The 15,565-nt window shown below is 44.7% G+C and overlaps 2 protein-coding genes across 2 annotated transcripts; both read right to left on the bottom strand.

Annotated features, from left to right (window-relative positions):
* Positions 1-557: 557 nt before the first annotated feature.
* Positions 558-1,178, bottom strand: LOC122643870 (uncharacterized mitochondrial protein AtMg00810-like). Its single transcript, XM_043837441.1, has one exon. It carries the CDS (start codon positions 1,176-1,178, stop codon positions 558-560), a length of 621 nt encoding a protein of 206 aa, XP_043693376.1.
* A 12,707-nt stretch (positions 1,179-13,885) lies between these two features.
* LOC122643869 lies at positions 13,886-15,114 on the bottom strand. Its single transcript, XM_043837440.1, has 2 exons — positions 14,793-15,114; positions 13,886-14,469 (listed from the first exon to the last, which is right to left on the bottom strand). The coding sequence occupies exons 1-2, from the start codon at positions 15,112-15,114 to the stop codon at positions 13,886-13,888; spliced, it is 906 nt and encodes a 301-aa protein (XP_043693375.1).
* Positions 15,115-15,565: the final 451 nt, after the last annotated feature.

The raw sequence follows: 15,565 nt of genomic DNA, 5'->3' as shown, positions 1-15,565 counted from the left end.
GCCATTGTTATCATAAACCCACTACATCATGGGGGTTGATCGATATATGTGGAATTCTTTGAATTACTGGCTTGTGAACAATGTGTCCACAACCTCTTTATTTATAATTAGAGGAAGAACATTCTAGAATGGATACAATGACAATAATACCCCTAGGACAGAATTACCCTTGTACCCATTACATTACAATTTACAACACTCCCCCTCAAATTGGAGCATATAGATCAAGCATGCCCAACTTTCTAATAACGGAAGAAAAAGTCTAGTTGATCATTAGACTGAACAAACGGGACACATACAGCTCCTTACTCTAGCTTCTCCTTAAATGAAGTGCCTATCAACCTCCACATGCTTGGTACGGTCATGTTGGACAGAGTTGTGTGCTATACTAATAGCAGATTTATTGTCACAATAGAGATGCATGGAAAGAGTTATTAAAAGGTGTAGGTCCTGTAGGAGACCCTGTAACCATAGTAACTCACAAACTCCATGTGCAATGAATTCAGCTTCAGCACTTGATCGAGCAACAACAGACTACTTCTTGCTCCCCCAAGTGACTATATATATCTCCTGTCGTCAGGGCAACCAGCCCAGTCAGCATTTGTATATGCTTCAACTAGAGTATGGTTGTGAGGAAAGTATAAAATTCCTTTTCCAAGTGAAGACTTTAAGTACCTCAAGATTCTGTAGGTAGCCTCTAAATGAGAAGAGTGAGGATCATGCATGTATTGACTAACCAAGCTTACGGCAAATGCTATATCAGGTCGGGTATGAGATAAGTATATCAAGCGACCAACAAGTCTCTGGTAGCTGCCTTTATCGACTGGATCTCCTTCCTTTCTCTTCAGATGAGTATTAGGCTCTAGTGGTGTGTCTGCAGGCTTACATCCTAGCATTCCCGTTTCATTGAGCAGATCAAGGGTATATTTCCGTTGGGACACAGAGATGCCACGAGCTGAGTGGGCAACCTCAATTCCTAAGAAACATCTAAGTTTCCCTAGATCCTTCACTTCAAATTCAGTTCCCAGGTACTTCTTCAACCTCTTCACTTCTTCAGTATCACTTCCAGTAATCACAATGTCATCAACATAGACAATCAACATTGTGATATGCTGCCCCACTTTCTTTACAAATAACGTGTGATCGTCATTACTCTGCTTGTAGCCATTTGACACCATAGCTTTGTGAAATCTCTCAAACCTTGCTCTTGGTGACTGCTTCAAGCCATACAATCCTTTCTTCAAATGATATACTTTTCCTCAGTCTTTGAAGTAGCAAATCCAGGTGGAATTTCCATGTAGGAAGGCATTCTTCACGTCTAGTTGCTGAAGTTCCCAGCCTTGGTTAACAGCACAGGAGATTATCACTCTAACTATGTTCATCATCGCAACTGGGGCAAATGTTTCCTGGTAATCAATACCCTTTGTAACTAATCTAGCCTTGTACCTTTCAATAGACCTATCTGCCTTATGTTTGATGGTAAAGACCCATTTGCAGCCAACTGGTTTCTTTCCAGGAGGAAGAGATGTCAATTCCCAGGTTTTATTTTTTCCCAGAGCATTCATCTCCTCATTTATTGCTTCTTTCCACTTCTGTTCGACAATAGCCTCCTACGAAGAGTTAGGAATAGACACAGAGGATAGAGAGGAAACAAATGCTTGAAAGGAAGGAGATAGAGAGTCATAAGACACAAAATTAGAGATAGGATGTTGAGTACAACTCCTTTTAGGTTTCCTAACAGTAATAGGTAAATCAAGACTAGGATCATAGACATGCTTACTAGGAGTTGAATTTGGAGCAGGTTGAGTAGAACTTGGAGCCGGTAGTACAGGGGGAGGTGGGTTAGTGGTGCGCTAGTCTTTTTGTGCCATGTTCCTCTGACGAATGTCTCATCAAATTAAGGTATTTCCTAGTCTCCCCCTGAACAATAGACTGCTCAACTTCTCTTTGTATTAGGGGTTGTTCTTGAAGCTCTCCTTGATCCTGTTCCTGCTCAGTGATCCCTTCTTGAAGCTCTATTTCCGTAGATGGTTCCTTAACAGTGGGAATCTCAACTTCCAACGGCTTAATGAGAGGAGACACATCAGACACATCTTCACTTCTAGGCTCCCCCTGAAGAGGTGTAGGAGGTAAAAAATAGGCCTCCGATTCACGGAAAACAACATCTATAGTAATGAGCATCCGCCGTGTGGGGGGGTGATAGCACTTGTAGCCCTTCTGAGTAGCAGAATACCCCAAGATTACACACCGCAAACCTCGAGGATTTGTTAGAGTTGTTAGTAGATATGTAACAGGGGTAGTTTGGGAACTAGACTGTGGACTAGTTGTCTTATTTTGTATTTTATCTTGTTTGTCTCTTTTTACCTTTTACCTCCCTAGGGAGATGGATGTAATAAGTCAATTAGTTCGATTCAAGTAATATAGAGTGTGGAGATGTCTCTCCAACACACAAGCATTACAACCGAAATATCACTCTTTCATTCTCTTGCTCTCTTCTTCTTCTCTTCCTCTCCTCCATCTTCTTCCTCTTCTCTTACCTACATCCTTAACCTAAAATCCAACTGGATCAAGCTTACCAATATGGTGATGATTGCGGGCAAAAACAACACACCCAAACAAAGGATGAATTGCCTAGGAGGACTTCAAGGGGGCAGCGAGCATCCAATACCCGAGTTGGCAGCTGATTAATAAGATAGGCGGTAGCAAGCACAACATCTCCCCAAAACCGTGGAGGGACATTCATGGTAAACATGAGGGAGCGAGCAACCTTCAAGACATGGCGGTTTTTTCGATCTGCAACACCATTTTGGGCTGGTGTGTCAACACATGAAGTCTGATGTATAATCCCATGAGTGTCATAGTATGTGCAAAGGCGGCTGTCCATGTACTCCTTCCCATTATCCAGTGTGCACAATCTTTACTCGAGCATCGAATTGAGTCTCTACCATTTTATGAAACAATTGAAAGCAAGTAAATACATCACTTTTCTAGTTCATCAAGTAAACCCATGTGGTTCGACTAAAACAATCAAAGAAAGTGACGAACCAACGAAAACCAGAAGTCGACACACACCGGGCAGGGCCCCATACATTCGAATAAATCAGACCAAAAGGAACTAAACTTCTTTTGTCAGAACTAGAATAAGTAGCTTTAGTTTGTTTAGCAAATGTGCAAGCATCACAATTCAAATTGTTTGGATTACAACATTTAATCAAACTAGAAAATAAAGTAGATAACACTCTAAGAGAAGGATGACCAAGACGACAATGCCATTTATTAATTCAGCAAGGGCAGAATCCGAAGAGCCAGAAGTAGAGGCATGAGAAGCCAAAGCAGAATTTGTAGAAGAGGATTAGTCGAGCACATAGAGACCACCGACCACCTTACCACTACCAATCGTATGACCCGAGTCCAAGTCCTGAAACAAGCAATGGGAAGGAAAAAAAGTTACTTTGCATTTCAAGTCCCAGGTGAGACTACTAATAGACAAGAGATTAGTAGAGAATTGTGGGACATGCAAAACAGAGGAAATACGCATAGAAGGCAAACACTACACAGTTCCTTTTCCAGAGATGGGAGAAAGGGAACCATCAGCAACACGAACTTTGGAATTACCAGGTAAAGGAAAATAAGTCAAAAAATTAGAAGGAGAACCTGTCATGTGATCCGTTGCTCTAGAGTCAATTACCCAAGAGGTGGAATCGACAGAGGAACAAGTACCACTAAAAGAAATACCTGAACCAAAATTTTCGGGTAGGGAAACAACATAGGCAACCGTAGAAGAAGCAGAGGAAGCATGAGGGTCCAGCCGGCTCATCAAAGTACGAAGGTGCTGCATCTCGTCCTGGGAAAGAGGTCCGATCTGATCAGAGAAGTGATTCTCAGAAACAGCTTGGTTGGCCCAGGCAGAATGATTGGGACCACATCCCCGGGTATCCGCAGGGCTCCCATGAAGCTTGCCGTTCTCTATCACAATAGTCACCCTTGACTGGAGGCCGTTCATTGCTCATACGATCAGTCCCAGTACCACGGGCAGAATTCCCGCAGGCACCTGACTGAGAACCAGAGAGAAGTGCAGATCATTCCTGGGTAACAGGCTAAATCATTGCTGTTCGGCGATCATCTTTAGCAGTGACAAGGGAATATGCTTGTTCAAGAGAGGGAAGCAGATCTCGATTGAGCACGGATGCCCGGATCTGATCAAACTCATTGTTGAGACCAACAAGAAAATCAAAAACTCACAAGTCTTCTTCCTATTGCTGAAAAGCATATCCGCATCACAGGTTGTAGTAAAAGTCCCATAAAAATCCAGTTGTTGCCACATGGTACACAACTTGGAATAATACTAGGAAAGAGTCATTTCCAGTTGCTTGGTCTAAGGAATTTTTTGGCGAAGCTCATATCGTGCAACAACATTGCCGATCTTTGAGTAAGTATCTTTGGCTGTTTTCCAAATTTTCGCAGCCTTGTCGAGAAGAAGATAATGCCTGACGATTTCTTGTTCTATAGAGTTCACAAGATAGGACATGACAAGGAAATTAGAAGTCACCCACTTGTCCTGTGCAGAACCAGCCTCAGTTGGTTTGGCTACCGATCCAGTAATATAGCAGGAGAGACCACGGGAATCGATAACAAATAGGCAGGAGCGAGACCACAACAAGTAATTGCTACCATTTAGTTTAATGGAGCTGGTGTGGAACGGAACGAAATCACGATGAGTCCGTCCCTGCCTGTCCAGAGGAGGCAGTGGTAATTTCGGAATCTCCTGGCATGGTGGTTAGTTGGAGAGGCGCAAACAACAAATCACTAGGAAAGGGGAAAAAATTACAAGTAATAGAAAACTCTGAATATGGTATCAGAGCCTTGTGAGTAAAACCTTCTTGCCTTCTGTTCGACGGAGCTCTGCTCCCTGGCCTCTTGTCTGTTATGATGATGTTTTATATTTTGCAGCCTAAGTATGCTCTGCAGTTGCCGTCTTCGACGGATCCTCTGCATCAGAAATAGGTGTGTGAGGTGTACTGTTGTCTTCTTCTCCGGCCAGATTGGTAACGTCCCTTGAGTAAGGTGTGGATCTGCAGGCAGAGACCGCTCTAAATCCCGGCACACTCAGGTTACCTCCGGTCTGGTCAGAGAAAGACACTGTTCATCAACCACCGTGTTTACTGTTCCCATCTCATAACAGATAAAAGGTCTGGTGCATCTCTGAAGGACGGAAGACATCTCTCCTTCTATCATGAGTTTACCACCTTCCCCTCCAACGGCTCCCCCGTTGATGTTGTGTCAGACACAAATCCAGCAGCCCATTCCTTGTTTTATGGCTTCTAGTTCGGAAGGGATCAGCAGGAATTTCCCTCCCACTGCTGACTATAAAGATGCTGATCGACGCCGCCACAAGTGGAAAGTCACTCCCCTTAATGTCCTTGACAACATGGGCCAGATGGCTACCAACTCCTCCCGGTTAAGCACTGGTAGCAAAGCGAAAATGCTTTGGTCCCGAACCGATGTATCTGAACAAGCTCCTTCCCTATGCAAGAGCACCATACCCTTGCTCTCCGGCAGAATGAATCCGACATCCGTTACCTCAAAACACGGATCGAATCCCTCCACCAAGAGCTAATGACTATAGCTATGACGGTGAAAGATTCCTTATATGCCTCCTTTCTAATCTCTGGCCGAGAAAAGGAAAAGAAATTATTGGAAGAACAGCTTAGATTGGCTCAGACTCAACCATTTCCGTCAAGCCCTACTTTCTTCCCTGACTCCTTCTCAACTCCTATGTACCATGAGCAGTCAGCCCCACATAGCTTCCCAACAGCTATGTTCAAGGAGTTACAGGACCAGCAGAGACATCTAGCCACCCTCAAAGCCAGATCTTCAAAACCGAAGCGATCCCATACATCTTACCCTGTCTCTTCACAACCTGTTTTTCAACCCACTCCTATTTCCCTGCAAAAACCCATGGTTCAACCTACTTTCCAACCTTTACCTGACCAGCAGACCGGATCCTCTAGTTTTGTTCCCTGGGTTCCTCCTAGATCACAACCACATACCCCTGATTCAGCTTGTACCGTTATCCCTTTCCCGGAAAAAACTAACACCCTCAGTACTTTCCTCACTCAGCTGACCCTGACTCAACCTAAATCCATACCTGTTTTATCTATGTCCAAAGTTGCCTCTGTTACCTCCTTCTCGGACTCCGACTCTTTCAGTTCCCAGAGTCTTTTACCTGCCTACCAAACCCATCCCCCGGCACCAGATACCTCTCAGGCTCCAACTGAACCTATTGTCCATAGTAGTGACAGTGAAGTTGATACTGCACCACAACAGCAGCAACAACCCAGAGCCGCCCCTGCACCTCCTCATATTCCCCCTCAGGCACCTAATCCCAGTCCTTTTGCCAACCAGGACCCTAAACAACTATTCACCTTTGATGGTCTCCCATTTCATAAATGGCCTGAGCGGATTTCGGAGTTTCATGCCTAGCTTACTGTAGAAATGTTAGTTGCTGGAGCCACAAACGGCACTGTACTTACCAAGTTCTTGGCCCGTACCCATGGAACCCTCAGAGAATGGTTCATGGCCCTTGGTGGTTATCGGCAACTCCAGTGGACTCAGATTCCTATTGATGTCTTCATCGCACAATTGTACAATGAGATGATTGGACCCATTGAGAACAACAGAATCAAGGCCCGAGAGGAGTACTTCCAGATGAAGTGTTGCTCCTTTCAGAAGGCTGATCTTGCTAAGCACTATACACGGATGTTAGACCTTTTTTACATCCTTGGAGGATTAGATGACCCTAATATGAAACAAGTGTTCCTCAACTCTTTCCCAGAACCTTTGGGAAAAGAGGCCGTAAAATCCTTGCAACATTTTGGCCTCCGAATTGATCAAGCTCCTATCGGTCGTCTCTACAAGAAGATCCTTAGTGCTCTGCAGAAATTATGTGATCAGCAGCTATTCTTCAAGCAATGGGAAAAGACTACTCATAAGCTCACAGATGCTTGTGACACATCCCATCTTAAGATCAAGTGCAAAGACAAAGACTGTTCTTGTCCCTCTAAGAAGAAGTCCCACTTCTCCAGTTCTCATCCAGAGAAGAATCACAAGAAAAATGGTAATCACAGATTTCATCAGTTCAAACGTAGGCATCAACATAGGTCTCAGCAGCGGCCTTATAAGTTCTTTAAATGAAAGAAATTTCGGCAGAAGACCTCTACCAGATGCTATGCATGTGGAAAAATCGGCCATTTTGCTCGCAATTGCCCTGACAAGGCCAAGCAAGCTAAATTGATGCATATGCTCGCCCCCTTTTCCATCACTGATGATCCAGATGCAGATGTCGAATCCCTTTACTCTATCGATGATGATTTCTCCCCGGACTTACTGTTTGTCCTTGAAAATTGGGAAGACGAAGACTTGGATACTTCCTCACCCGAATCCGAGTCCGATGGATTTGACCCCATCTACCCGATGGCCTCTCCTTTGTCCTCTCTTAACCCTCCTAAGTCACCAGCTTTTGCTATCACCAAGACCCCACTTCCTCAAGCTAGTCTCTCCATCTCTCCTGCCACATGGGACCGCCCTATCAAAGTCATTGGCTACTTTGACACAGGTTGCTCCACAACCATATTAGCTCCCCATGTCCTTCCTTCTGACTGTTGGAAACCTCACAAGCAGTTCTTCACTGCAGCCGATGGTCAAACCTTTTCGGTCAACCTCATCTCCAAACACCCTATCCGTTTCCAAATATTCCCCTCTCTTACCCTATGTCATACAGTCTTAGGATCTTCACTTCCAGGAGGAGACGCCCTTATTGGCTTTGACATTCTTTGTCAGTTACCCCACCTAAGATTAGAGCATACATGGTCTCAGTTACAAGAAGCAATTCATCCCTTGGACAACTGTTCCTAATTTGCTACTAATCACTCCTATTGCAGATATTAAAGAACAATTGCTCCTCCGTTGCAGTGCTGAAAATCATGCAGACTTTCTCACCAAATGTGATCATCCCCTCTGGCAGAACCCAAAGTTCTTCATCCGTCTACCTTTCCAAAAGAATGAAGATGCAAATCTTACCAAAGCCAGCCACTCTGGTATGAAGCCTGAACATCTCACCAGTGCACGACAAGAAGTTGCCCTCCTAGAAGCTCAAGGCCTCATAGAGAAGACATCTTCCCCTTGGGCTTGTGAAGCCTTCTATGTGAATTAGAGAGCTGAACAGAAGCGTGGCAAACTGAGACTTGTAATCAACTATCAGCCCCTCAATGCATTTCTGGCTGACGACAAATTCCCATTACCTACAAGGCCTGCCCTTCTGCTTCAACTTTCCAAGGCGAAGATATTCAGCAAGTTTGATCTCAAAGCAGGATTTTGGCAGCTAGGAATTCATCCAGATGACAGGTCCAAAACCGGATTCTGCATTCCCGGTGGACACTTCCAGTGGACAGTTCTCCCCTTTGGTCTCAAGGTGGCTCCTTCTCTGTTTCAACAAGCTATGCTACAGGTCTATGCTCCCATACAAGAACAAGCTTTGATCTATATAGACGACATACTCCTCTTTTCCGATACAGAGGAAGATCATGCTTTTCTACTCCAGCAGTTCTTGGACATCACCATAGCCCATGGTATAATGCTCTCACCCACAAAGATGGAAGTTGCAGTCGACACTATTGACTTTCTCGGTGTCACAGTATCAAAAGGACAATTCCAGCTTCAGCCACATATTGGCGAATCCCTCTTCGAGTTCTCAGATGGCCCCTTCACTCGGCAAGAGTTGCAGCAGTTCCTCGGCATCATCAATTACATGACCGAGTTCTTACCACACCAGGTCCGGTTCACGAATCATCTTCACCGACTCCTCAGAAAGGATGCACCACCCTGGTCCTCTGTTCATACCCAGGCAGTCAAAGATCTCGAAAGCCCTGGCCCGGTCATTACCAACTCTACGTATCCCATCTACGAGGAATTCGTATTCTACAATCCGATGCCAACATACCCAATGGGTGCGGTTCTACTTGAAGAATCCCCGCACAAGATACGACGTATATGCGGATACCGTAGTGGCATGTTCAAACCATCCGAACAACACTGTACCATTCCACATTCAAAGAGATTCTTGCAGTCCGTCGTGGAATTGAGAAATTTTAGTTCTTTCTTATTGGCCATACATTCCAGATCGAGATGGATACGACAGCTCTTCCCAAAGATGTTACAAGCTTCGCTGTATAGCCTCCCTGAATCTCACCGCTACGGTGGCACAGTGGTTCTCACAATGGTCTTTCAAGGTTCGTCACATCAAAGGTAAAGATAATGTCCTTGCAGATTTCCTCTCTAGGACCAAGAAGAATTTACCATTATCTTCTTCCATACCCTTTGCATGCCCCTTACTCCTGGAGTTTCCTCCTCATCTTCTTCAGCTCCACCACAACCTGATCCACCTGATCCACTCCTTGACCTCTTACCTGCTCTCCCAGCATCTATCTTCAGTGACATTTCCCTCCGTACCCTCAGGACCAATAGTATTTCTACCTATCAGTCCGTTCTTATCTCCATGGTCCATCATAATGGCCTTCAGTATGATTGGGTAGTCTGTCACCCAGATTTCCCTTTCCTTACTCCTTTCACCATCAACCCGGCCCTCTTTGATAAAGAATGTGTCGTTTTCTTACGCGCACTTTGCTTTGTTCACACGATTGCTCTCACCTTCAACCGTCATACTCTCTATCACTATCTCAGTACAGTCTCCACCATCTTCTCTAATCCTATTGGCACTGTTTACTTTCGTCTCCAAAGACCTCAGTATCTAACCCGTTTTCTCCGTCTTTTTGCCCCTATACCTCAATGGCTTCAGCATCTCTCTGCTCTTGATGACGACCCCTTCGTCACCTATATTTTCCATCGACCACCTGATTTCATCCATCATCACCTGGTCTCACCGCCCATCATGAATCACAATCTCATTGCCTATGATCCAATCTTCTTCCTTCATGGCACCAGTACTGAAGATCTCTTTGTTCATCGTGATGATTCCGAAGCTCACAAAGAACGATGGTACACCTTCATGACCACCATGTGCTCCTACAACCATGTTGACCCTGCAACCCTACCGGCTTGCCTACTTCGCAGCACCTGTACAGCTTGGGACGTCAACAACGAGTTGTAGCACCCAGTCATTCGACGAATCATGAGCGAACACCTGGAGTTCGAAGTGGACCACGCATTGGACAGTTCATCCCTTACGCCAGTGACACCGACTTCGACACAGATCAGTGCATATCATTGTAATGCCTGTCATTATCATCTTTTCCGGTTTGTCTTTTACTATTCAAGTCTTTATCCTGTAATTGCCTTTGTCAAAAGGTAACCATGGTTTGTCGGTGTGGTTTGTGGTTTGAGATAAAAAGTAACTACAGTTAATATGTCGGCCAGGTTAGGTCTAGATAACTATAGTTAAGTTTACTTTTTCAAAAAGTAATCGTAGTCTGTAAAGGTAACTTTGGTTATGCCCTTGGTTTAGTTTGTTTGTATCTGTAAGGTTTTTCTATTTAAGCAGGTCATGCTCAGTTTGAAAACAAGTTCCACAAGTAATAGAAAACTGAATCCTCCCTGATCTGTACGAACAGGGCTGCATCATTACTGGAGAATCCAGTATTAAGGTTCATGGCATGATTTTGGAGTCTATAGCAGATCTGGTAGTGAAGAGTAGCTGCAATCGCTGTCTCTTTTTGAGGCGTACCTGTCAACTGAATCAGAAACTGCCAAGCATCAGGCAGGTTCGGACGGATCTTGCAGAGAAATATTATAGTTAGGGTACACCGTGTAGAAAACAGTGCCATCGTTCAGAGTGGTCTGAACGTCCGTGATGGTTGCATGTGGGAAATTCCAAAATCTGGTGTCCAGAAGATTAAGGCGCATGGCAACCGGGAGACCCTTTCGGCCATGGAAGGTAATGGCTATCTTGACGGCACCAAGATGGAGATGGGTGTAACCTAGCTGGATCCATTGCCTGATCAACTCAGGACTGATGTGCACAGGAAAATACTGTTCTTTTCCACTAGCAATGACCTGATTCTGAGAGAAAGGAGGAGCCTGGACGTACTCCTTTAGACCTTGAGTCTTTTTAGGAGATATGATCGTGTCCTGATCTTCCTGGTAACTGAGGTAGAAGACTGGGGAAAAATATCATAAGGGTTTATGATGGGGAAGTTGGTCGGGTGAATTTGCTGTTCAGCCGGGGTATTGTTAAGTTCATATAAGTAGTCTACCTTAGAGGCATGAGAAGATTTAAGAGTAACAAGAGCAGTAGTGGGAGGTGGTAAACTCATGATAGAAGGAGAGATGTCTTCCGTCCTTCAGAGATGCACCGGACCTTTTATCTGTTATGAGATGGGAACAGTAAACACGGTGGATGATGAACAGTGTCTTTCTCTGACCAAACCGGAGGTAACCCGAGTGTGCCGGGGTTTAGAGCGGTCTCTGCCTGCAGACCCACACCTTACTCAAGGGACGTTACCAATCTGGCCGGAGAAGAAGACAACAGTACACCTCACACACCTATTTCTGATGCAGAGGATCCGTCGAAGACGGCAATTGCAGAGCATACTTAGGCTGCAAAATATAAAACATGATCATAACAGACAAGAGGCCAGGGAGCAGAGCTCCGTCGAACAGAAGGCAAGAAGGTTTTACTCACAAGGCTCTGATACCATATTCAGAGTTTTCTATTACTTGCGGAACTTGTTTTCAATCTGAGCAGATGATTTGCTTAAATAAAAAAACCTTACAGATACAAACAAACTATATTCAGAGTTTTCAATTACTTGTGGAACTTGTTTTCAAACTGAGCAGATGATCTGCTTAAATAGAAAAACCTTACAGATACAAACAAACTAAACCAAGGGCATAACCAAGGTTACTTTTACAGACTACGATTACTTTTTGAAAAAGTAAACTTAACTATAGTTATCTAGACCTAACCTGGCCGATATATTAACCAGGGTTTACAAACTGTAGTTACTTTTATCTCAAACCACAAACCACACCGACAAACCATGGTTACCTTTTGACAAAGGCAATTACAGGACAAAGACTTAAATAGTACTAGACAAACCGAAAAAGATGATAATGACAGGCATTACAATGATATGCACTAATCTGTGTCGAAGTCGGTATCACTGGCGTAAGGGATGAACATGTCCAGTGCGTGGTCCACTTCGAACTCCAGGTGCTCGCTCATGATTCGCCGAATGGTTTGAGGTCTTGCTGGCTCGTTGGCGTCCCAGTTTGCTGAGTCTTTGCGAAGTAAGCGAAGCCGGTAGGGTTGCGAAGTCAGCATGGTTGTAGGAAGCGCGTAGTGAGTGCGTGAAGGTGGGAACCATCGTTCTTTGTGAGCTTCGGAATCATCACGATGAACAAAGAGATCTTCAGTACTGGTGCCATGAAGGAAGAAGATTGGATCATAGGCAATGAGATTTTGATTCATGATGGGCGGTGAAACCAGGTGACGATGGATGAAATCAGGTGGTCGATGGAAAATATAAGTGACGAAGGGGTCGTCATCAAGAGCAGAGAGATGCTGAAGCAATTGAGGTATAGGGGTAAAAAGACGGAGAAAATGGGTTAGATACTGAGGTCTTTGGAGACGAAAGTAAACAGTGCCAATAGGATTAGAGAAGATGGTGGAGACTGTACTGAGATAGTGATAGAGAGTATGACGGTTGAAGGTGAGAGCAACTGTGTGAACAGCAAGAAGGTGCCAGAAGAAAACGACACATTCTTTATCAAAGAGGGCCGGGTTGATGGTGAAAGGAGTAAGGAAAGGGAAATCTGGGTGACAGACTACCCAATCATACTGAAGGCCATTATGATGGACCATGGAGATAAGAACGGACTGATAGGTAGAAATACTATTGGTCCTGAGGGTACGGAGGGAAATGTCACTGAAGATAGATGCTGGGAGAGCAGGTAAGAGGTCAAGGAGTGGATCAGGTGGATCAGGTTGTGGTGGAGCTGAAGAAGATGAGGAGGAAACTCCAGGAGTAAGGGGCATGCAAAGGGTATGGAAGAAGATAATGGTAAATTCTTCTTGGTCCTAGAGAGGAAATCTGCAAGGACATTATCTTTACCTTTGATGTAGACGAACCTTGAAAGACCATTGTGAGAACCACTGTGCCACCGTAGCGAGTGAGATTCAGGGATCTGCTTGTCGTAACATCTTTGGGAAAGGCTGTCATATCCATCTCGATCTGGAATGTATGGCCAATAAGAAAGAACTGAAATTTCTCAATTCCACGACGGACTGCAAGAATCTCTTTGAATGTGGAATGGTAGTGTTGTTCGGATGGTTTGAACATGCCACTACGGTATCCGCATATACGTCGTATCTTGTCTGGGGATTCTTCAAGTAGAACCGCACCCCATTGGGTATCACTGGCATCGGACTGTAGAAAACGAATTCCTGTAGATGGGATCTGTAGAGTTGGTAATGACTGGGCCAGGGCTTTCAGATCTTTGACTGCCTGGGTATGAACCGAGGACCAGGGTGGTGCATCCTTTCTGAGGAGTCGGTGAAGATGATTCGTGAATCGGACCTGGTGTGGTAAGAACTCGGTCATGTAATTGATGATGCCGAGGAATTGCTGTAACTCTTGCCGAGTGGAGGGGCCATCTGAGAACTCGAGGAGGGATTGGCCAATATGTGGCTGAAGTTGGAAAAATCCTTTTGATACTGTGACACCGAGAAAGTCATTAGTATCGATTGCAACTTCCATCTTTGTGGGTGAGAGCATTATACCATGGGCTATGGTGATGTCCAAGAATTGCTGGAGTAGAAAAGCATGATCTTCCTCTGTATCGGAAAAGAGGAGTATGTCGTCTATATAGATCAAAGCTTGTTCTTGTATAGGAGCATAGACCGGTAGCATAGCTTGTTGAAACAGAGAAGGAGCCACCTTGAGACCAAAGGGGAGAACTGTCCACCGGGAATGCAGAATCCGGTTTTGGACCTGTTATCTGGATGAATTCCTAGCTGCCAAAATCCTGCTTTGAGATCAAACTTGCTGAATATCTTCGCCTTCGAAAGTTGAAGTAGAAGGGCAGGCCTTGTAGGTAATGGGAATTTGTCGTCAGCCAGAAATGCATTGAGGGGCTGATAGTTGATTATAAGTCTCAGTTTGTCACGCTTCTGTTCAGCTCTCTTATTCACATAGAAGGCTTCACAAGCCCAAGGGGAAGATGTCTTCTCTATGAGGCCTTGAGCTTCTAGGAGGGCAACTTCTTGTTGTGCACTGGTGAGATGTTCAGGCTTCATACCAGAGTGGCTGGCTTTGGTAGGATTTGCATCTTCATTCTTTTGGAAAGGGAGACGGATGAAGAACTTTGGGTTCTGCCAGAGGGGATGATCACATTTGGTGAGAAAGTCTGCATGATTTTCAGCACTGCAACGGAGGAGCAATTGTTCTTTAATATCTGCAATAGGAGTGATTAGTAGCAAATTAGGAACAGTTGTCCAAGAGATGAATTGTTTCTTGTAACTGAGACCATGTATGCTCCATCTTAGGTAGGGTAACTGACAAAGAATGTCAAAGCCAATAAGGGCGTCTCGTCCTGGAAGTGAAGATCCTAAGACTGTATGACATAGGGTAAGAGAGGGGAATATTTGGAAACGGATAGGGTGTTTGGAGATGAGGTTGACCGAAAAGGTTTGACCATCGGCGCAGCCAAGAACTCGCTTGTGAGGTTTCCAACGATCGAAGGAAGGACATGGGGAGCTAATATGGTTGTGGAACAACCTGTGTCAAAGTAGCCAATGACTTTGATAGGGCGGTCCCATATGGTAGGAGAGATGGAGAGACTAGCTTGAGGAAGTGGGGTCTTGGTGATTGCAAAAGTTGGTGACTTAGGAGGGTTAGGAGAGGACAAAGGAGAGGCCATCGGGTAGATGGGGTCAAATCCATCGGACTCGGATTCGGGTGAGGAAGTATCCAAGTCTTCGTCTTCCCAATTTTCAAGGACAAACAGTAAGTCCGGGGAGAAATCATCATCGACAGAGTAAAGGGATTCAACATCTGCATCTGGATCATCAGTGATGGAAAAGGGGGCGAGCATATGCATCAATTTAGCTTGCTTGGCCTTGTCAGGGCAATTGCGAGCAAAATGGCCGATTTTTCCACACGCATAGCATCTAGTAGAGGTCTTCTGCCGAAATTTCTTTCGTTTGAAGAACTTATAGGGCTGCTGCTAAGACCTATGTTGATGCCTACGTTTGAACCGATGAAATCTGTGATTACCATTTTTCTTGTGATTCTTCTCTGGATGGGAACTGGAGAAGTGGGACTTCTTCTTAGAGGGACAAGAACAGTCTTTGTCTTTGCACTTGATCTTAAGATGGGATGTGTCACAAGCATCTGTGAGCTTATGAGTGGTCTTTTCCCATTGCTTGAAGAATAGCTGTTGATCACATAATTTCTACAGAGCACTAAGGATCTCTTGGTAGAGACGACCGATAGGAGCTTGATCAATTCGGAGGCCAAAATGTTGCAAGGATTTTACGGCCTCTTTTCCC

The sequence above is a fragment of the Telopea speciosissima genome, chromosome 10, assembly GCF_018873765.1.
Source record: "Telopea speciosissima isolate NSW1024214 ecotype Mountain lineage chromosome 10, Tspe_v1, whole genome shotgun sequence".
NCBI classification, from domain to species: Eukaryota; Viridiplantae; Streptophyta; class Magnoliopsida; order Proteales; family Proteaceae; genus Telopea; species Telopea speciosissima.
This window is presented reverse-complemented; position numbering and strand designations above follow the sequence as displayed.